This window comes from Stegodyphus dumicola, chromosome 5 (genome assembly GCF_044657685.1).
Source record: "Stegodyphus dumicola isolate Sdum_Otavi_A_Nest chromosome 5, ASM4465768v1".
NCBI lineage: Eukaryota > Metazoa > Arthropoda > Arachnida > Araneae > Eresidae > Stegodyphus > Stegodyphus dumicola.
In genome coordinates, this window is record NC_140772.1 from 20,825,130 (window position 1) to 20,847,360 (window position 22,231).

General features: G+C 33.5%; 1 protein-coding gene across 2 annotated transcripts in view; it reads right to left on the reverse strand.

Moving 5' to 3' along the window:
* Positions 1 to 22,231, reverse strand: part of Elys (AT hook containing transcription factor 1 homolog) — a 195,608-nt gene that overhangs the window by 112,871 nt on the left and 60,506 nt on the right. For both annotated transcript variants that reach the window (XM_035351721.2, XM_035351713.2), the window contains exons 12-17: positions 16,817 to 16,904; positions 6,919 to 6,980; positions 2,222 to 2,341; positions 1,508 to 1,598; positions 967 to 1,056; positions 462 to 602 (exon numbers count right to left, since the gene is read on the reverse strand). In XM_035351721.2, the coding sequence (XP_035207612.1) occupies positions 462 to 602; positions 967 to 1,056; positions 1,508 to 1,598; positions 2,222 to 2,341; positions 6,919 to 6,980; positions 16,817 to 16,904 (592 nt within the window). The remainder of the gene's footprint in view (positions 1 to 461; positions 603 to 966; positions 1,057 to 1,507; positions 1,599 to 2,221; positions 2,342 to 6,918; positions 6,981 to 16,816; positions 16,905 to 22,231) is intronic.

Genomic DNA, 22,231 nt, shown 5'->3' on the forward strand with positions numbered 1-22,231 from the left:
ATTTATACATTGCCTATCTTATTTGTCCTTCAACAAGAATGTACAGAAATTCTTACATGCTACATTTTAGCAAGAATGTAATGATATTTCATCTAATGAATAGGCTTAAAACCATGATTTGGTTTCTTTAATTACGGAAAAGCACTCGAGGACCATCTGTCTAAGGGAAGGGTGCCTTTATAGAGGACTTTCTAAAGGTAACTAACGCGTATACATGTTACACATGGGGAGAAACCACAAAAACATCCATGCAACCAGCCCGTTCACTGGGATTTGAATCCTGGATTGAACTACCAGTACTCAGTGACTTTACTTTCTCAACCGTGGTGGGCCCTTAAACCATGAATAATCAAATGCCTATTAAACAGTGAATACAGTTCTAATTTTCTAAACCTGACCATTTTAAAAGTTTATTCACTTAGTCTTTTACAATATAAGTTAAATAGTTTAAAGAAATATACCTTGCTCTGTTCTTGGTGTTACATATTCCTGGTAAGCAGATATTACAGAATCTATAAAATTTAACTGTCGTTTGTAACAGTACAGATGTTTCAATGATGATCCATCAATATCAAAACCACAGCAATTAAACAGTGGTAAACCTATAAAATATATAACATAATATTTTATTAATAGAAGGCTTAAAATATCAAATAGGTAAAGAATCACCAACCATGAATAATTAGAAATGATATAGCTATAGAAGATGCAAGAATGGTAAGAATCCCAAATTTCTTCATACATTTGATACAAAAATGCTTCTGATGATATAAAAAGCTTCAGCCTAATATTAACATTGTCAGACTTGATATAGATTTAAGAGGAAAAAATTGAGTATGAATTTTTTCTTCTTTTATTTTAAATTACTGAAATAGTAATAACAGAATTTTGATCTGAAAGATTATTTACTGCTTGGTATAAAAATAAAATAAAGCACATTTTAAATACAGAAACTGAAATACTCACTTAATTTGTCAATGGAGCTTTTAATATTTTTCACACTTTTCCAAACCCAGTTCAATAATGCTCTTGAGGTACAACATTCATGCACCGAATCTAAAATAAATTCTCTTTAATATATAAAAAATGTGAGTTTTTCATATACAGTTTTAAATAGTTACATTAATTAGATCTAAATCAAAATTATTAATATGATGACTTCCCTCTGTATTAAAAAAAAATCCCTTATAGACAAAATGCATACCAGCGTAATGAACTTTTCTTTACTTGTGAAATTTTGAAAGCATCCAAATACTAAAATGTAAAAACTCAAGGGAAAAAAGGGGAAAAAAAGTTAATTTCAGAGAAGACAAGTCCTGAAAACTAGGAAGAGGAAAAACCGATGATCTTATGATGCTAAAAATACAAATCATAACTTATTAGAAAGTGATTTACCATAATTCAGCTGATAAACTTTTTTTTTTTTCCCTTGCATTCCTATACCTATGAATACGCATACATCAAAAAGTATATAAGTGTGATAAAAAAGTATATGCAAATAACATACCAGAATATCGCCATTCTTTCAAACATTTCACAAAGAAATATGGGTAGTGATATTCAAGTGCTAGTTGTAAAAGTGTTTCTCTTTGTGTAAGCTGTAAAAACATGAAAGAAAAAGCATTTAAAGAAAAATAAATTCCCATTTTTAACACTAATAAGAAATATGTTTAACAAATTAAAAGCTATAAGATATTATAATTTTCAAATGAAAAATTTTAAAATACTATATTTCTCCGATTTCAAAATACCAGAATCTTATATAAGCAAAAGGCAGAGGGAAATCAATAGAGTGGAATATATGTCATTTTTGATTTCCATGAAACAATATAATTTGGCTTACATGCCAAGGCTTAATAAAAGTGTCAATATTTGGCAATTTTTTTTAAAGGTACAGAATGGTCTAATATTTTGCTGTAGTAACTGAACATAATGAATTTGCTCATGCAGTACATTTAATAGAATTCATGATTCCCCCAAAATTTAAGCAAAATCAAGTGTATATTGTTCCTTTTATAATTAGTTGTGGTTTGGACCAAAACTTTCAGATTTTTTACCATTATCAGAAATTGATATTATAATACTCGGAACTTACGACATTAGAACATTTAAACAACAGGTGATATCATACAATAAGTGTAAGTTTAGAACTAGAGAAATACAGTATTATCAAACATAAAGACAATCATAAAAAAAAAAATTTAAATCGCGTTTCTGTTACCAAAGGCACAGCATCAGCATCACTGCAAGCATCCACCAAGCCAGTTACCATCAAAGATGAATACATATCCTTAGGATTAATTAAAACTTGAGGACCCAGTTTGGCCATTTCAGACAGCAACTATGGGAAAAAGTCACAATAAATAATTAACTCTAAAATCAAGACAGCATCTATGGGAAAAATCCCAATAAACATGTATATGAATGTATATGAAAAAAGTATACAATAAACAGGTTTACGACTACAACGAACAGATAACTCTAAAATCAATACAGCCACTACAAAGAAAAGTCATAATAAATACATAACTCAAAAATCAATCTACCTCTACATCATTAATGTTGACTTAAAATGTTTTGTATTTCCTCATGCAAATTGGATCAGAGGTCATTCACAATAAACTAACGTGGTTGTGTCTGATTAGGGAATAATGTACTAATGGTGAACTTGCTGCTAATTATTATTTATATGCCGGGATTGGTGAATATAAGAGGATTCATTTTTTTTTATTGGTTTTAATGTAAAGGCTACTGTTGCAGCCTAGTTGTTTTAATTTCAATTATAAAATAAACATTAGTTTTATTTTAAATGAGTCTGGTTTTTATTTTAGCAAGGCAAAGTATACTTTTGCTACAACTCCGAAGCCAACAGGTTATGGGCCCAGTTAAACTTGGCATTGAAGAAATGTAAGTGAAGAGGGCCATTATCTACGAAAGGAAACTGACATGTTAGAGAAGTTGGTTCAAGCGGTTATACTCACACATAACTGAAGATGTCATTACTACCAGAGGAATTTGAAGTGTTAAACCATGATAACTGGGACCAATGGAAAGTCAATATAAAGATACTGTTGCTAGATAGAAATTGTTGGAGCTTCAGAGAAGGTAAAGAAAAAAAAACTAAATAAAAATGCAACAAAGCATGAAAAACAGGATTTCACACTGACAGAAAATAGAGTCTTCACTATGTTATATTATGGAATTAAATCCGAGTTTGGGCCATTGATACACAAATGTTCAAGTGGTAAAAAAGCATGGGAGGTTCTACAGAAGCAATCTGAAACAAAAACAAAAGCAAGAATACTCCAGCTTCTGGATGAATTTTTCAGCATTAGATATGCACCAGATGAAGAAATGAGGTTATTCATCATGAGAAAAAGCAGCATGCAACAGAAGGCCGAAACATCCATGTAACAGGTGTCCAGCAAGAAACATCCACCCTTTAGTAGGGAATGTGATCTTCTCTGACTGCTGTGCAGGTTTCACATCATTTGTCCATGCTGAATATGAGGTTGTCAATGAGTTGCTAAGGCACTGCTGCCCATTCCTCTAGCAGCACCAATCACAGCTCCGTAATGACAGCTCCATTACTGGTGATAAGTTACATGCTGCCACACGTCTGCCTATAAAGTTCCATACATACTCGATGGGATTTAGATCTAGAGACCTTGCCGATCAATCCACATGTTCAATATCCTCACTCTCCAACAACACTTTGACAGCAACTGCACAATGAGATGGAGTGTTGTCGCACATGAAGAGGAAATGAGGATCCATATAGCACTTCTGAAAAGACGCATGTAAGGAAGAAGAACCTCATTACATTCTCCGTTGACTGAACCTCCTTGGAAGATCTGAGGATTGGTATGGCTACCAAGCATTATGTCTCCCCAACTCTGCAACCTCCAAAACTGTCCCTTTTGATGATATTGAAGGGGTTATTGTGTGTACCCTGCTCTCTCCAGATGTGTATGCATCTAGAATCGCAACTCGGACTAAATCTGCTCTCATCCGTAAAGAGTACTCGGCCACATTAATTATCTATTCAATTCTAGTGTTCCCTGCATCACAGAAAATGCCTTCTCCGATAAGCATGGGTTAATGATACACACCGTACAGGTCGTCATACAAAAAGGCCACCACTGTACAGCCTCCACATCCAATCGCCTGTTCCATGTGTCTTGAGATTTATCCCGCTGTTTGCTGACTGTTCCTTCTTGTCTATAGAGCAATATACCGGTCATCCACTGCTGTGTTGCTTGTTAATGACCATTGCTGAACCATCAGACAGCAGTTTCTGTAGTTTGAAATGCTGCCCAAAGTCATGAAACAATGCTGTGAACAATCCCAAACTCCAAAGCCACACTTGTCACACTTCGACCTTCCTCAGTCTTTCCAATGATTCGACCTCAGGTAAAAGCATCCAGAAGTCGTCTATCAGATTTATTCTTTGACATTTCACACCAATGCAGCAACTCAACGTTGTTTAAGGTGACTTAGAGCATAACATCTAAAAGTCTCTCATCTTTTACCCTGCCCACAAAATCAGACCAGGGGGGGGGAAGAGAAAAATGATACTTTCTGATTACCTACACTCCCACCAAAAAGCAATGTAGTTAAGTCAACAAAATAGTTAAATGGCAACCCAAAATGTCACCAAAAAGTACTTATGTGGCAACCCAAATATACACTTAGCATATGTAAATTTGCACTTTTGAAATTCAACTATTATTTCTCTGATTAGTGTTTCTTTTTGCATTGAGTATATTCCTTTCTCTTGTAATGAATTATTGTGAGAATAAGGAGTTTGCCAGCTGATAAAAAAAAAAAAAAGCATTGCATTTCCGCAAAAATATGGCATTTTAACCAACAATTGAGAAGCAAAAATTTACGTTCTGTGAAATTATACATCTTAAATGGTGAAGTTAGGTTAGGTTATTTAATTACAGCAAAGCCTCGAGAGATATCTGCCTAAGGGGAGGGATGCCTTCGTGGAGGATTTTCTAAGGGAAACTGGCTCGTACACACGTTACACATGGGGAAAACCACGAAAACACCCATGCAGCCAGCCCGGTCATGGGATTCGAACCTCGGACCGAACTACCAGTGATCAGCGACTTTACCGCTCAGCCGCTGGTGGGCTCTTCAATTTCAAATTTTATTCAATTTCAAATTTTATGGAAATGCAATATGAAAAATTGCAAGCAAAGTGTTAGAATGCTGGTCAGAAATTGGTTTAAAGATAGTTACACCTTATTTACAATAGCTATTTGCTTCACTTATTGCATGCCAGAACGCAGTATCAAATTTATCCAATTCCACAACACTTTTTTAGTGAAAGCAGATGGAGAACAACAATGCTGCTGTCCCACAAAAAGTACAAAAAGATTTCTTGAAAAAAGTAACTAATTCAATTTATTACCTATGTTTCTTACTTTAATTTCATTGAGTGATTGCTCTTTTATGGAATTCTTAGTGCACTACCATTTTGAAAATGGCTCTTGCCTTTGGCACATTAGTTTGGTGAAAAATGGGTTGCCTATGAGTTCATGAATAATTTTCAAAGTCACAAACTTGTTAGCACAAACTTTCTGATGAAAATGTGGATAATCAGAAAGAACACCCCCACTCACCCATCCCCCCAAAAAAACTTACTCTGAACATCATTCACACAAAAAAACAAAGCTAGCAAAAGGTACAGAATAAATAATGATTTGCAATCGTAGTATAATACATTCTACTGCACTGTTTAAGGTAAATTCATAATTTATTTACAAATACATACACAAAAATAATAGATTTTACAAATACATTAAATAAAAAAAAGCTAAAAGAAACTAATTTTTAACAGAACAGAATTCTGTTTATCCAAACTGCTTTGGCCACAGCCACTCCTGACACCAGAATGTTTCAGATAAACCATGACTGGGCCTTTTCCTTACAAAAATTGAAACACAAAATTTAAACACTATTTTTTCTCTATTTTTATCTTATCTTTGGATCTATTTTCATAGAATAAATTAAAAGATTTCTCTTTCATGTCTTTATTTTCATTCAAAGAAGAAAATACACCAATCCAATTGGAAAGCAAAAAACTCATTCCCCCCCCCTCCCGATAAAAAATTAGCATTTATAGAAATTATTTTTATACTGAATAGCTTTATACTGTATTTTTATTAGAATTATTGCTTTTAAAGTGAAGTTACTGTAATATATTTTTATTAGAATTGTCCCTTTTAAATTAGTAAATATCTTACGATTCTAGTGTTTCTCTAGAAAAAATGTGATAAAAAAAACCAGTTTGGTAACAAAAAATGCATAGCATATAAAAGCACCAAAACTAAGGCAAATAAGGGTAAGAAATATATAAAGTCTCCAGTATCAAAATTCATCTGAAATATATTGAATGACAAAGGGCAAATCTTCAGTTGAAATGTACTTCCCAGCCTTTCCCCCAGTAAGTTTAATGCTTCTATTACTAACAGCCTACTCACTTTCCAGGAACCCCTCTAATATAAGGCAAATTTTGATATAATCCATAAATATGTATATTACCACTTAAAAGTCAAGTGTACAGTATTTTCATGCACAAAATACAGCTGTTGCACATACAGCACAACATACAGCTTCATGCACAACATACAAATGCTGGCACATGTATACTATTTTTGTGCACAACGTGATTTGCTTGCATTATAAATTAAATGATGACACTATTTTAAAGATTATATGAAAAAAAGTGCAGCTGGCAGATATCTCGACTCAGAATTCAGTATTATTTTTCTCTATAGCATCAGTTAAATCTGGTTTAGTTGAAAACATGAAGGCATTACAGCAATTTTTAACCAATTTAAAAAATCTTTAAAAAAATGGGAAATTACATTTTTATTTCAATACAATATAAATTTTGTAACTTACATATCTTTGAATGCCACGATAGGTAGCTTTCACCAAACCACTAGAAGAATAACACAGAATATCTGCAAATGTCCAAAATTTAAATCTTAATCATCTTGACTAGATATACTGTTATCAAATAAACTGCATTACAAAAACTAAATTCTGATAAATATTGTTACATAAACATTAAAGAAAAAATAGGAAAAATAAAATTAAACCATTAACATTATGCAAGTAAGCAAATATTATGTATAAACTTTTTATTTTTTCCCATGTTTATAGAAATGCAATTTGTAAAGATTATAATACAGTACAAAGTCTTTAATCTGGACGTCCATAATCCTCAAAGCTACAAACTATGTGCGTTTATGCATGCGCGTTTAATGTATAACAGACGGCATAAGCTAGGCTAAAATTATCTAATTATTTACTTCAGTTAATGTTCCAGATTGCGCTGTTCCTTAATCTTCTAATTGGATCCTTAATCTTCTAATTGCTTATTATTTTTTGCAGACTGTTAGAGCAATTTTATACAAATTAAGCTTGAACTTTTGATTATGTCAAAAATAGTTTCCAATTCTGGAGCTGCCAAAGCATCTACAAAGCGAAAGCATGTTTCGATGTTAATCAAACAAAAAGTGGAATTGCTGCAAAAACTGGATAAAGGCATGAAGAAAGTGACAGAGAGGTTAGTGAAAACGAAAAAATTTCGATTGACAAGTTAGTCGGTATTCTCGGCACAGCAATTACAGGACTTGAACAGTGGAACTTTGTCTGAAATTATGTCTGTTTATAGAATTAAAGAGAAAGTATTAGCAAAAAAAACGAAGCAACTTAAACAACTTGCATTGAAAGAAATGTTTAAGAAAGTAAAATAAATATTAAGCTTTTTCTTTTTGTAAATTTTGATACCCTTTAGATCATAATTGCTCTTTATTTCATAAATTACGGTTTCATATTTTTAATTGTATAATTTCTGCATGCCATCTTACCAAATTTAAATTGATGATCCATAATCCGGAAAAAAACCCTAATCCGGAATCGCTGAAGTCCCAACGAGTCCGGATTAGGGACTTTGTACTGTACACCACATTAATAGTGAAAACAAAATATTATACATACAGAAAAAACAACTAATAATAAAAGTGTATTTGAAAAATAAAATGCACATTAAGAAAATCAGTCATAGTTTATCTTATTTCAAACAACAAAAGTAATGTTTTCTTGAAATAAAACTTTGAAGTCACTAATCTGTATAAAGTCTACATAATTTTAAGAACTATAATTAGTAAACACAGTAATAAATTAATGAGCCATTAAAAAAATCTGTAACACTACATAGTAAAAATAATTCAATTATATATTTTATATTTACCAGAATTAGTTTTCAGGCAAGCTATAATGTAATGAATAATTACTTGCTTTAACCCTTTGTGGCATGGTGGGTCAATATATGTCCCACCTAATTAATATTTACTTTCTCAGTTAGCAATTTCCGTTAGAAATTTTCTAATCTTTTAAAAACAATCTATTTTAGTTATTATTTTTCTCAGTAGATGTTACTACTATACCAGGGCTTAAGTTTATAAGCAAAAAATATTCAAAATAGGATCACAAGAGTGATATCCATGTATCTCGCATTTTTCAATATTTTAAAAATTTTGGTATACCATTTATGATATGTATGATTCTTTTTAATATTCAAAGGTATTTTATTTTCAAAAATATTAATTGGATTCAATATTTTATAACATTAATTTTGCAGTTGAAATAAGTGGGTTAAAATTTGTCCCACCACACACATGAATTTCCACTCAATAGATGGCAGCACTCACAATTATTTTTTCTTTTCTTTTTTGCATCTATTTTTTCTTGATTTCGCGCGCTTTTACATCCGTTGTATGCTCTGATGTGCTAAAATGTCTAGAAAAAAATTAACAACTCAGGAAGCTTTGGATCTTTTTGCTGAATTGCCATCCAATTGCGACTCAAATGCTTCAGATTTCAGTTCTGATTCAGATGAAATTGAAATCCAGGAGAGAATAACTGAGGTTGAAGTTATTGCTGAAGAAGAAAGGGAAGTAGTTATAATTTGTTTCGCTTTTTAAAGACACAGACCCATCTAAGCACGTGGCACTGTAAATATGGATCGGAAGTATCTACCCAAAAATTTAAAAGACAAATTTATGTCAAGAGAATATATAGACTTTTCATTTAGCGATGATTCAATTTATTGCATAAAATGGAAGGATAAAAGATCCGTTCCTATCCTGTCTTGCTTGGAAAAGGCAACTGAAATGAAAGAAATTAATAGAAAAGAACGAGATGGAAAGACAAAAAAAAGTACTGTGCCCAAACAGCATTATTTCATACAATAAGAATATGGGATATGTCGACTGATTGATCAACTGAAAGGACTATATGAAATAGACCACAAAAGCAAGAAATGGTGGCACATGATTTTTTTTTTTACTTTTTAGATGCGAGTATAGTAAACACATTTATTCAAGTTTGTTCGCGAACCTGATCATGATGTAAAAACAATGAAAGATTTTCTTTCTTCTCTCAGTTATAGAAGGTCTAATGGCACTTGCAGGCAAGAAAGAGCCGAAAAGAAAATTGAAATCCCCAGTTCAAATAAAAACTAAAAATCCGTTCGTACAACCAGAAAAGAGACTAAAAAATGTAAGTAAAACGCCAAACAGAACGAGCAGGAGAAGATGTGCATATTGCAACATATCGAAAGAAGAACGACGAACATTTTGGATGTGTGAAACATGTGAAGTGCCTCTATGCTTACAAAAGAATGAAACAAAGTTTCATGAAAAATGACTTTTTTCAATTTTAATTATATATAAATGTTTTTCAATCAAGTGCCAATTTTAATATTTTATTTAGTATCATATGTATGAGTATGAAATTTTAATCTTAAAATAATATTCAAGAAAATATTTTCTTTTGTTCCTAAAATTTAAAAATATTAAATATATACTATATGCAAAATGTGCATATGCAAAATTTTACAAGTCATGCATATATGCAATAAGTACAAAATGCATTTTAGTGTGTTTATTATGAATATTTTAGAATGCACGCTTTATTTTCTTTATTCATTCCACATATAATTTTTTTTCCCTGCTATACACCAATATGCTATAAGACATGTGCTAGTTGCATGGTGGGACAAACAGTATCCCACCTTCCACCGTAAAAAATAAAAGCGCAGAATTTTTTTCAAGCCTTAAAGGCACTTAAGTAAGTCCATCTGACTTATTCTCAGGCATTTGTTTAAAGATTAAAATATATTTTAAATATGCGTGTCGCAAAGGGTTAAAAATGGCTTCTTGTAGATATAAAATTTTAAATTTTAGTATCCTAAATTCTGGTTTTATTGCATCATACTATTTCAAGAGCTCAAATTCAGAAAACATCTAGTTCCACTATTTCTTATTTTTTGTGTAAATTGTAATTCCAACCAAAACCACAAATAAAATGAGGTCCAGGATTAATTAAATTTTTAACTCAAAATAAGGAAAAATAACATTATTTTGGCTTAAGCAGCAGAATACATTTTTCTCCTAAAGAACAGGAACTTGTGCCTGATCACTCTCAAAATCAACAGCTTTGTTCAAAACCCATGTGAAAATACGGTTGCCATTTCGCCTAATTTTGAGTTTTATATTTGCATTCTTCTCTCACAATTTTACCTCTTTGCTTTTTACTGAATTTTAATTATTTTATTCATTTTTTGTTCCATATTCCTGACACACTGACACAGGGCTCTACATTTCCCATTTTAGAAACTAAGTCCTGATTATATGCACCACCTGAAGTCAACATGACTATCTGAAACTGAAAAATTACAATTGTACTCAAAACATGACACAATGATTTTCTGAAATTTTTGAAGCAAGTAAATATTGCTTCACTATTATTATTTTACAAATGCCAAACATTAGCACTTAAGGCAATAGTTCATGGGCTCTCCAGTAATATTTAACTATGTCTCCATACCAAGAAAGTGCAATACAATTATTTAAATGTTAAAAAATCATAGGCTAATTGCAGTCACACAAAAAACAGTTTGGGGAATCCACCACTCCAATTCTGTAGAAGTGGTCTCGCAAACAGCCATGTCCAGTGAGACATCTAAATAGAGCTACCGCTGTTTTTGTTGGAAAACTGAGAATGAAAGTTCTCTCTTCTCTCAGAATCCTCCATCTCTTATTGCATAGCATGTTGAATCATATCCTGTTTAAGAATTTTTCTCAATAGTCAGGTTAACAAACAGTTTAGTTGTATAAAAAGAAAGCAGTCGATTAAAGCAGTGCATTACCAAAGTTCCTGCTTTAGTCAATGTATCAGCTTTTTCGCTGCCCATAATTCCTTAGTGGGCTGGAATCCATTGGAAAGAAATTCTGTGTCTTGGGATTTTTGGGGAACTATTTTTATTATTCAGAAGGGTTTGGAATCTGATACTATGACTGCCTTTACAAAAGAGTGGCTACATATTGATAGTTGTTGAATAGCCACGCCAATGGCTTCAATTTTCCCCGTCAAAGGCAAATAGTAAGAGGGCTCATTGGTAAGCAGAAACTAAAAAGCTCGCTATGGATATCTGTTTCAGCACCATGTGATCTCTCATCAGTGTAGATAATACAACCACTCATTTTGAGGATAAAGAATCAAAATACTCTCCATTAAAATATATCTTAATTATGAATTGCTCATTTCGTTTTTAACAACTCTTCATATAAGATCAAGATTCAAATTCAAAAAGTCCATGGAACAATGGAAAGGAGGTGAAATTAGATAATCTCAGATCAATTCCAAAGCATCAGATTCTCTCTGACCAGCCTGGATAATGCCAATTTGAGTTTTATGATTTCTAGAAATTTCATTATAGTTCCTCCAAAAAGAGTTGTCAGGCAAATGCACAAGCTTCTGGTATAATAAGATTGCTTTTCTCTTAATAAAATCATGAACAGTTTCCAAACCGGTTAAAAGCTCTAATGCAAGAATAGGAGTAGATCTGACTGCCCCAGTAATTATGTGTAATGCTTGGTTCTAGAAGATTTCAAGGATCTGGGCTACATTCTCCAGAGCTGTAATGAGGATCTTGCTACAATAACCAGTAACTGATTGAACATACAATTTGTATGTAGTCATCAGTGTCTCTCTTGTCACAGCCCCCCCCTTGAGCCAGCTAGACGTCATGGCTTCACTACAACATTGTTTATATTTCCTGAAGAACTTTCTGCCTCTCTGAAAGTCACACAGTAAGCATATTTATCATAGCAGTTTTAAATAAAAATACAAGCAAGAGTCATTTGCATATGTTTAAGGCTTCAAAAGCAATGTATGAAATCCTGACAACCCTCAAGCAACACATGCATAATAGTTTAAGTTGATTCCAAAGATTACGCTGACATGGCAATGACTGTGCTGGCAGCACACTGGTTGTTTTGCCAGCATAATCATTGTAGATATAGTGATTATGATATCAGCACGGTTGTCAGCTTCATTATTCACTTCTTCTCACTTGCATAATGTAATCATGTGATTCAAACTTGACTTATAGAAATTGTCACATTCATAATTCCATAACAGAAGGTAAAAATCAATAATAATCATGAAAAACCTGTAACAGTAGGCATCTCCTGAATTGCAATAACACTGTAAATGCTCATAAAGATTATCATTTGGATATATTATATTGCTTTTAATTTTCTCAGTTTGTTAAGTAATTATATGTTGATCACAAATTTGAAACTTAAATTAGAGACCCTGTTTTGCAAAATGACAAAATTCTGGGAACTGATCATGAAGGAGATGGCATAGATGATAAAGAACTATACTTTTACACCTAAGCTTCATAGGGATATCTAGCATAAATGCATTCATTTGACTTGGCAGTGGAAAGTGGTCAGGTTGTAGCATATATCATCTATTTGCCTTATAATGTAGCACACCATAAATAGATCCAAAAGTTTCATGAAGAGTAACCTTCAGCTAAGAACATTTCTAATGTTTTAAAAGAATTTGTTATTTAAACAAATATTTTTTCATCATGTAACAGAAAATTGCTGCTTGCTTTTTTCCCTGCTTTAGTAACAGATAAAGTAACAAACAACTTCCCTTCTAAAATAACTGGCACCTTTAAGTGATTGGAGAATTACAGCTTATATTTTCCTAGCTGATTAAAATAAATCCCAGTAACAGTTCGCACTTAATCATATAAAATTAAATTTCAATCGAATGTTTTAGCATTCAGAAGTAACTAACTTTCATTTTTAATTCCAAAAATACAGGGTGGCCATAAAAAGACTTCCCTTATATATGAACCACAGCCGAGTATTCACTTAAACAATCGAAATGAAATTTCAGAGTGTTATTTGAAAGCATGCACTCGAGATTGTGATGATTTAAAACAATACAGCTCTCACGATTATAGTTACAGTGAAAATATTTCGAAATTTTTAAATAGCAACATACATTTTTGTCACATAGAAATTGATCAATGCACTGAAAAACCATAAATGATGCTGGAATAATATGCATATGATGAAAACAGTCGCTGTAAAACATTTGCAGAGAAAAGCATTGTAAAGAACCAGACAACACAAAAGAGGAGAGGGGCAAAATTTTTTATTAGAATAACCAGTTCTCAATGTGCCTACCTATGCAGATGATAATCCATTATACAAGAGCGATTGTTGACAACAATGACAAGCATGACATCATAGGAGGAATATGTATAACTTCACATTTCAGGGCTTGTGGTTTCAATTAAAAACTGCCCAGATGGATATGAATCGAGTGTCAAGTCCAAGGCCATTCATGTTTATGTGAAAAGCCATGCGGATTTCCAAAATATGATGAAACTTCTCAAAGAAAGAAATACTGCATTTCATACGTACCAACCACGACACGAAAGGAACATTAGAGTGATTATGAAAGGACTCCCTGCCTCTATTAAAAAAAGACTCTATTCTGAATGATCTGAGAAACAGAAATTTCTTGCCATCAAGGTAAAGCAGTTCGAGAGTAGCAAAAACGGGGTAAAAGTCAAACTGCCCATATTTTTTGTTGAACGCAGGAGAAATAATGAAGGGAACCAGATTTTCCAGCTGAACAACGTCTTCAGTTTTGACATACGTGTGGAGCAATAAAACCCGAAGAAAAGGCCTGTGCAATGTTTTCGTTGCCAGGCCTTCGGACACACACAGCATCTATGCAATAATCCGGAAAGATGCGTTAAGTGCGGAGGACCTCACAGGAGCAATACATGCTCAAGGAGACCTGAGGAAAAGCCATGCTACATTTTCTGCCAGGGGGACCATGTAAGCAGTTTCCATGGTTGCGTGGAATACAAGAGGAAGTTTAAAGATAGAGGACAGCATAGGACTCAGAAGAACCCCCCAGATGTCACGCAAGAAAATTTCCCAGAGCTAGCAACGACAGGTCCTTGGTGGAGCAGAACTGTGAGCAAAGCCAGCTACAGTGAAAAGTTGAGAAGTAAACCTGCAAAGTCGCCAAATATCCTAGAAGGACTCCTATCCTGGTTTGTTAGCCCAGATATTCAAGAGTTATTAAAGTCTTCTCTGAAAAAATATTAAAGTCCTCTCTGAAATTTTTAGCTTCCTACGAAATCTCAACCTAGTCGAGAAACTTCGTGATTTGCTCCAAACTGTACAGAAAATTATGCAGATGACCTGTGAGTAATTCCTTCATGCAAGTTTAATGTTTTCATCTTAAATTACTTTCTCATTTTCTTGTTTGCAGTTAATACTCAAGTTATTTTTCAAGATTTGAAAACTTCTTTTTGTTCTACAAAGGGTAGGGTCTCAGAACACAGGTACCTTGGTGTTTGGACACCATTCCACTGGATCTTTCAATTCTGGCGAATCTTGCGTATTTGACGTGCACACCTTAGATTTCAGATAACCCCAGAGCCAGAAATCCATTGGTGTGAGATCAGGGTGACCATGAAACTGCAAAACTACAGGAGATGACTCTCTTTAAAGTGCTGTTGCAACAATCGCCAAACCCATATGCAACATGCGGAGGAACATCATCTTATATCCAAACAATGTCATTAATGATATTTCACTGCTGATGTTCTGGAATAAAGTAATTCTGCTACATTTTTTGTGCATCGAGCACTTGTGATAAAGCACTGTGTTTTCATACCTGTGGATGTGGCCTTTTCGAAGAAATATTTCAGAATGAATGTGTTTGCCTAACCCCAGTCACTTCAACTTCATGTAAAGGTGCTGGTGCCACATTGTAAGGATTTTCATCAGCTCAGTGAAAGCAGTTCTTGGAGTTTAAGTTCCCAGTTAAGAAGAAATGTACTTTATCCATCCATAATACACGTAGCGGCCACCTGCTACTTTCATCATATCCGATGGAGAAACGATTTGTAAATTCGCTGTTTCTCTTCTCCAAGTTGCAATACCTGAAGACAATGGTATCAATAAGGAATCATCCAACAGAACAGACCTCAAAAGCTTGAGGACTGTGGTTTTCGGTGGATAAAAACTGCAGGCAACACTTCTTGCAGTATGCAATGGACATGCACTAATTGCATTATACACTTCTGCAATAATTTCAACAGGAACACATAGTCATCTGGTTTTTACCAAATCACATACAGTTTTTATGGAACATACTGTTTTACCAAATCACATACAGTTTTTATGGGTCTCATCTTAATATATGATTTCACCAATAAACTTGCACTGCTTCAGCAGCATTTTGCCATTCAGTTAAAACAGCTTTATCAATTCACCTGTCATCTTGTTATCATGTTTGAACACCTGATTGAAGAAACAATCTTTTCACACTGATTATTAAAGGTTTTCCCCAAACAATGCTTTGTACACTGCAAAAAAAAAAAAAAGGGGGGGGACAGTTCTATATCTCCCATTCTACTGGACGGCTGATTGACGAAATTCAAATTGCATTTTTCATGTCTCGAAAGCGCAACTTCGGATATATGTTAGATTTATATTCAATCAGTTTTATATATAGCATTGTTCTAATATACATACTTAGACACAAAATTAGACTTTTGAAATGACATGCCAATTTTGTTCCATATATCGATTCTAGGACTCAAATTATGCCTAAATATTAAATTTTGTGAATTGGTACAAAATATATGGAGAAATTCAAAAATTTATCTTGCCTCATTTATTTCACTTGGCCAATTTTTTAACTTGGCAAACTATTTTCCTTTTCCTTTTTAAATTGTACAGGAGCAGGAAAAAAGTCACATTGTTCCTACTTTCAAATAATTTTAACAAAGTGCCTAAACCCCATTTGATGTCATTATCGCTTTCAACAAATATGAAAAATTTCAAAACATGTCAATATATAAATTTATGTATATCTTCAGGAATTTTGAATAAAAAACTCTAATTTTTGCAAGTGTGCCTAGAAATACATCTACTTTAAGATGATGTTAAAAATTGTATAGGTTATAAAACAAATTTTTTTTTCGAAAAATTTATAAAAAATATTTAAAAATATAAATTTTAAATATAAATCATAAAAAATGTGCAAATTATATTTGGATTAAGCCTAACTTTTAAATTCTGGAAGAAGGAATTAAGTAAGTTTAATTTTAAAAAAAAGAGACATTATATATCACATGGGACCATCAATCAGCTTAAAAACTGCCTAAAAATATCCTCATCTCATTTAATAAAGATTAAAAACAAAGTCTATTTCATTGCTGCAGCTTTACACATTTCATTATTTTATGTTAAAATAAAATTTGTAAAAATTTTACTACTTTTGCTGAGTTACACACAATGTTCATTTTAATTTCTTTATCAGTGACTTTGTTAAAAATAAAATGTGCTTCACTCATTGGAAACATTTTTTTTCTCTTGCAAAGAATACTTACAAAAGCTCAAAGCAGATGGATAGAAAAACTCTTCAGATGCTGCCAGGGACTTGAATTTTTTTATATTTTGGGGAACTGCATAGATGCCCTGCATGAAAAAATAAATGTGAGTTCTTTTATTTCACCATATTTGTACATAATAAGATCTATATAATTTGCTGAAAAGGAATTATTTAATTAAAAATGCATGAAATAAAGGACATTCAATTTAATAGCACAAAGTTGTTTTTTTTCCCCTCTCTCTCTCTCTACAATTTTCAGATCAAGTTGTTTTAAGAAAAGAATAAGACAGAAAAGAAATCAATTAGGCACACTTCATTGAATGAATACAGTAGTAAGTACACTATTGCTTGCGAAAATTGCAACACCATGAAGGTGGTGGTGGTGGTGTGGTGTGTTTAATTATGGCAAAGCACACTAGGGCTATCTGCCTAAGGGAAGGGATGCCTTCATGGAGGACTTTCTAAGGGAAACTGACTCGTATACATGTTACACATGGGGAAAACCACGAAAACGCCCATGCAGTCAGCCCGTTCGCGGGATTCAAACCTCGAACCGAACTACCAGTGTTCAGCAGCTTTACCACTCAGCCGCTGGTGAGCCGTCAACACTATGAAGGAATCATCAGAGTTGAATGAAATTTATTCTATGTATGGCCTATAGTGATACAAAGAAATGATTAAATTTACGAAGCAATACAAGAATATTAAATGCCAAAAAACAGTCATTAGTGTAGCCAACATGAAAAAATCACGCTTGTCATTGCATTAAGTTAAACAAATTTTGAATGTGAAATAGCTTTAGAAATAGCATTCATTCTTTCTACCCAAACCCAAAGCAGATCTGTATTAATGCTGGACAAGTGTCATGGGCCAATTGCCACCCCTCAAAATCCAAGACTCAATAGGTGAGATGTCTGATGAATGGACAGACCACAGCAGAAGCAATATCTGGAATGCTGAGAGTCTTGGAACATTTCCAGCAGTACATGGGCAGGTATTACCCTGTAGAAATCACAAGCAGGAATACACTGAACATTTCTGATAAGAAGTTGCTGGTGAAGAGGTTCTCAATTCTTAGCAGATGCAATGATGTTCATCCCCATTGGTGTCTAAAATCAATACTGGCAGTCATCTGTACGATACTTTATAATATATTCTAGAAAATCGCATTAACTCCTATAGCTTCTAACCTGTCTTCAACGAACAAAATACTCCAAACTGAAGAAGGATTTATCAGAAAAGTCAATCTGTTACATTTTACATATTAATGGTTGTACTAATGACATATTAGTGGCTCCACTCTAGCTGCAAGGGTTGATGCTTTTATGCTAGTGGAATCCTAAACAATTGAATGAAACACAATCAAAGATGTAGCATACACAAGGGAAATGTTGAAGATGACAGTAGCACACCTGTAGCAGTGCTCTCACATTGTACCAACTGTCAAGATGAGTTGGTGTATGAAGTATTTGGTCCTCCTGTGTGGATGTAACATTTCATGGGCTACTGCCAGTTTGTGATGACATGTCCAGTAATTTTAAACCCACTACTTCCATATATTCATAACTTATAATACATGTCAACAGCAATTTCACAAGAGAAAAATTCTCCGTCTTGCAAGTCAATGATTAGCCACTGTTCAAAAGGAATTACATATGCTTATATCCAGAATTTTGTTATTGATAAGACACAGTGACTTCTCATTAAACCTTTACCAGGGACCGATAACAAAACACAACTTTTAACATTACACTACAGACCTCTATTTATAGAGCTAAAGGACAGTTCAGAAGGACCTGCTCAGTCCATGCATACACTATCACTGTGAAATTCTAAGCATTTATAAACATAACCCCATTTTGTACTTCCTGTAATTTTGAGTTTATTTGCCTGATTCCTTCATGGATTTTTCATGGATGCAATTTTTACAAATACGAGTACATTTTTGCAATAGCTGCAAGGAATTGATAATATAAGTTATTTTGTAAAACATTTCACTTTGCACATTAAAGTTTGTCTTTCATGCTTTAAAATATTATTCCTAATCAATATTAGTGAAAATTAAGATTAAATCCATAACGCTAATCAACAACTGATAATCATCATCATCAATCATTTTTAAGAACAATACCCTTCACAAAGACTAACATCACCAACAACCTTAAGTAGTTATCTTAGATATGGCTTATTGCACATGCACTGAATCCTGTATAAGATGACTACCATCCACAGTTCCAGATAGTTTTAATCTCTGGATATAGCCATCTTACAGAGGTGATGTTCACTATGGATGTTTATTTATATTCTCAGAAATAACAGTCATTTAAAGGAAGTGGTCCCATGGCAGAATTTATCATACAAAGTGCTTCAAACAAAACAAAACAAAATTTTTAATATATGTCTGTACTTAAGGCAACTATGCACAGAAGAAATACAGTGGACGGACAAAAATATGGAAACACCTTGTGAAATGCATGTTTGAAAAGAAAGATTGATTTTAATGAAATATGTAGGTGGCGCTGGCATTTTTGACTACTGACGCCACCTATACAACTTTGTAAATGTCGTAAACAGTTCAGTTGTTATCGGAGTACTGTTATGTGAGGTTGTCATTGCATTATGTCAGAGTTAACAGACTTCGAACGTGGGCAAATTGTTGGAGCACGTATGGTAGGTGCTTCCATAAGCAAGGTAGCCGAGGTGTTTAGTGTTTCAAGAGGTACTGTATCGAAGATTTATTCCGCATATTTGAAAAGCGGAAAAACATCATCTGCTAAATCACAGCGCGAACGAAAGTGTGTCCTGAGTGATCGTGACAGACGATCATTAAGGGCAATTGTGACGAAAAATAAGAAGACCACAGCTGCAAAAGTTACTGCTGAAATGAATGTTGTGTTTCCGAACCCTTGGGTACCAAAACAATTAGAAGGGAGCTTCATAAACAGGGAATTGCTGGCCGTGCTGCAATTGAGAAGCCACTCATCAGTGATGCTAATGCCCGTAACAGGAAAATGTGGTGTTTAAGTCATAAAGCCTGGACTATAGAGCAGTGGAAACTAGTAATATGGTCTGACGAGTCTTCTTTCACATTGTTTCCCACTTCTGGCCGAGTTTACGTCTGGAGAATGCCATCTCAAGCCTATAATACAGACTGCTTGTTGCCAAGAGTGAAACATGGCGGGGGTTCTGTTATGGTTTGGGCAGCCATATCGTGGTTCTCTGCTAGCCCCATGATAACTGTGTCAGGGCACATGACTGCCAAGACTTATGTGAACATTTTGGCCGATCAAGTTCATCCCATGGTACAAACTTTGTTCCCCAATGGTGATGGTGTCTTCCAAGACGACAAAGCCCCTGTTCACAAAGCTCACATTGTTCAGGACTAGTTTGGTGACCCGTCTCCCCTGGCCACCACAGTCACCAGACCTGAATATTATCGAACCTTTGTGGTCTACATTGGAACGGAAAGTGCGTTCTCGTTATCCACCGCCAACATCATTATCTGAACTTGCCCCCGTTTTGCAGGAAGAATGATATAATATTCCCTTGGCAAACATACAGGAACTGTATTTATCCATTCCGAGAAGACTGCAAGCTGTTTTGGATGCCAATGGGTTTCCTACACCATATTAAGCAAAGAAACATGTTTTTTTAAAGGTGTTTCCATATTTTTGTCCAACCCCTATAAATATATTTAAGATCCAGTACAGTCAACCATGACTACAGAAAACAAAAGCAACCAAAATAAAATTAAAATATTTAAATGTGTCTGCACCTTTTTTGCATTCCCAATGTTGACGAGCCTTAAATATATATTGTATTTAACCCTTACAATTACAGAACTACTTGTATTTACTCTTTATTATTCCCTCTTTTAATACTAATTTTACCACTTAAAAATTAAGAGGAGAAAATACATGCTATTTCTGAAAAAATGACAATAAAAAGCACACATAAAGACACACTAGACTTAGCAATTTCAATAATATTCTTTTCACTTAAATACCTTCCTATTTGGGCATACATTTTACACGGTTAACATAAATCAGAACTTTCTAAATCATAAATATCTTAAATGGTAGTGACAGGATCATGCCAATTATGAATAAGAGGATTTCCTGGATATACATTTCAAAAACACATTTGCTCATGTTTAGTGATGCCATTTGTAGCAATTGCAGCATGGGAAGTCGGTCACTGAAAATCATCCAAAAATTGGTAACTGAAAATCATCCAAATTATTTAAAACTGAAGCACATACCATGATTTTAAATTTCAGAAAAACAAAATTAAACATTTTAAAATTACCATATTTATTATCATATAAAAGTTACAAATATTTTAGTGACATACTATGTAACTTTGAATGTATGCCCACATACAATGTCATTGCACTTTATAAATTTGCTGAGTATAGAATAAAGCTTCATAAAATCATGTACTGGCCCAGATGAACATTTCTCAGCAGATCTTATGAAGACTCCCAATCCTTTCTCACCTTCTATCAATGTTAATTTCTTGCTCTCTGCATGTTGTCTTTATGTTCATCCTCCATTTCCTCCTCTGCATCTTTTTAATTCTGCAGTACATGTCTCATTATTTTGTTGTCATCTTTACAGAGTGAGACAAAAATATAATTGCTGATATCTATCCAAGCCTTCACCAAATTCTCACTAAGACTAATCTTCTCCAGACATGTAAGTAAATTCACAATCACAGACACAGGCACCAGATATGTTTTAAAACCAAAGGAATCCGTGACTCAATCGTCATCTACCAACATGTTCATAGCCCAATTTACAGCGATGACAACATTTACTATCAATATTTTTTACATCTTTCCTGGCAAAAGCCAAAGCAAATATAACATATTTCAATGCTAATTGCTTTTTAAAGTGATGGACACAATTTTTAAAGGCCACACATCAGTGCATAAAAAGAGGATCAGTAGTTCATTTTTATATTCTGGATAGTTCATTTGGATAAGGCTTTTTAAACTGGGTAACAGAAACATAACCCAGATGTTCCACATGTAAGCATTTACATACTTGCCAACCTATGACACTCAAAAATCAGGAGTTTTTTTAAGAAATCAGGAGATTTTTCACAATGTTAAAGACTTCTTAAATGATAAAAATATAGTTTTTAATAATGAATTAACTTTAAATAGTAACTAATTCTTAAATGCAAGCAACAAAAAAATACCTTACACATAAAAAAACATCTTTATTACTTGCATCGTTTAAGGGGAAAAAAAAAAAAAGACTAGTTTTCGTACAAATATTATAAACAGTGGCAGATTTTGCTTTCTTTAAGAAAGAAACTTCATAATTTTGTTCACAGCAATTGCCACGTATGCCTGTTTTCGCTAATAAAAGTTTTTCGAATGTGTCATCACTAATATTAGATCTAA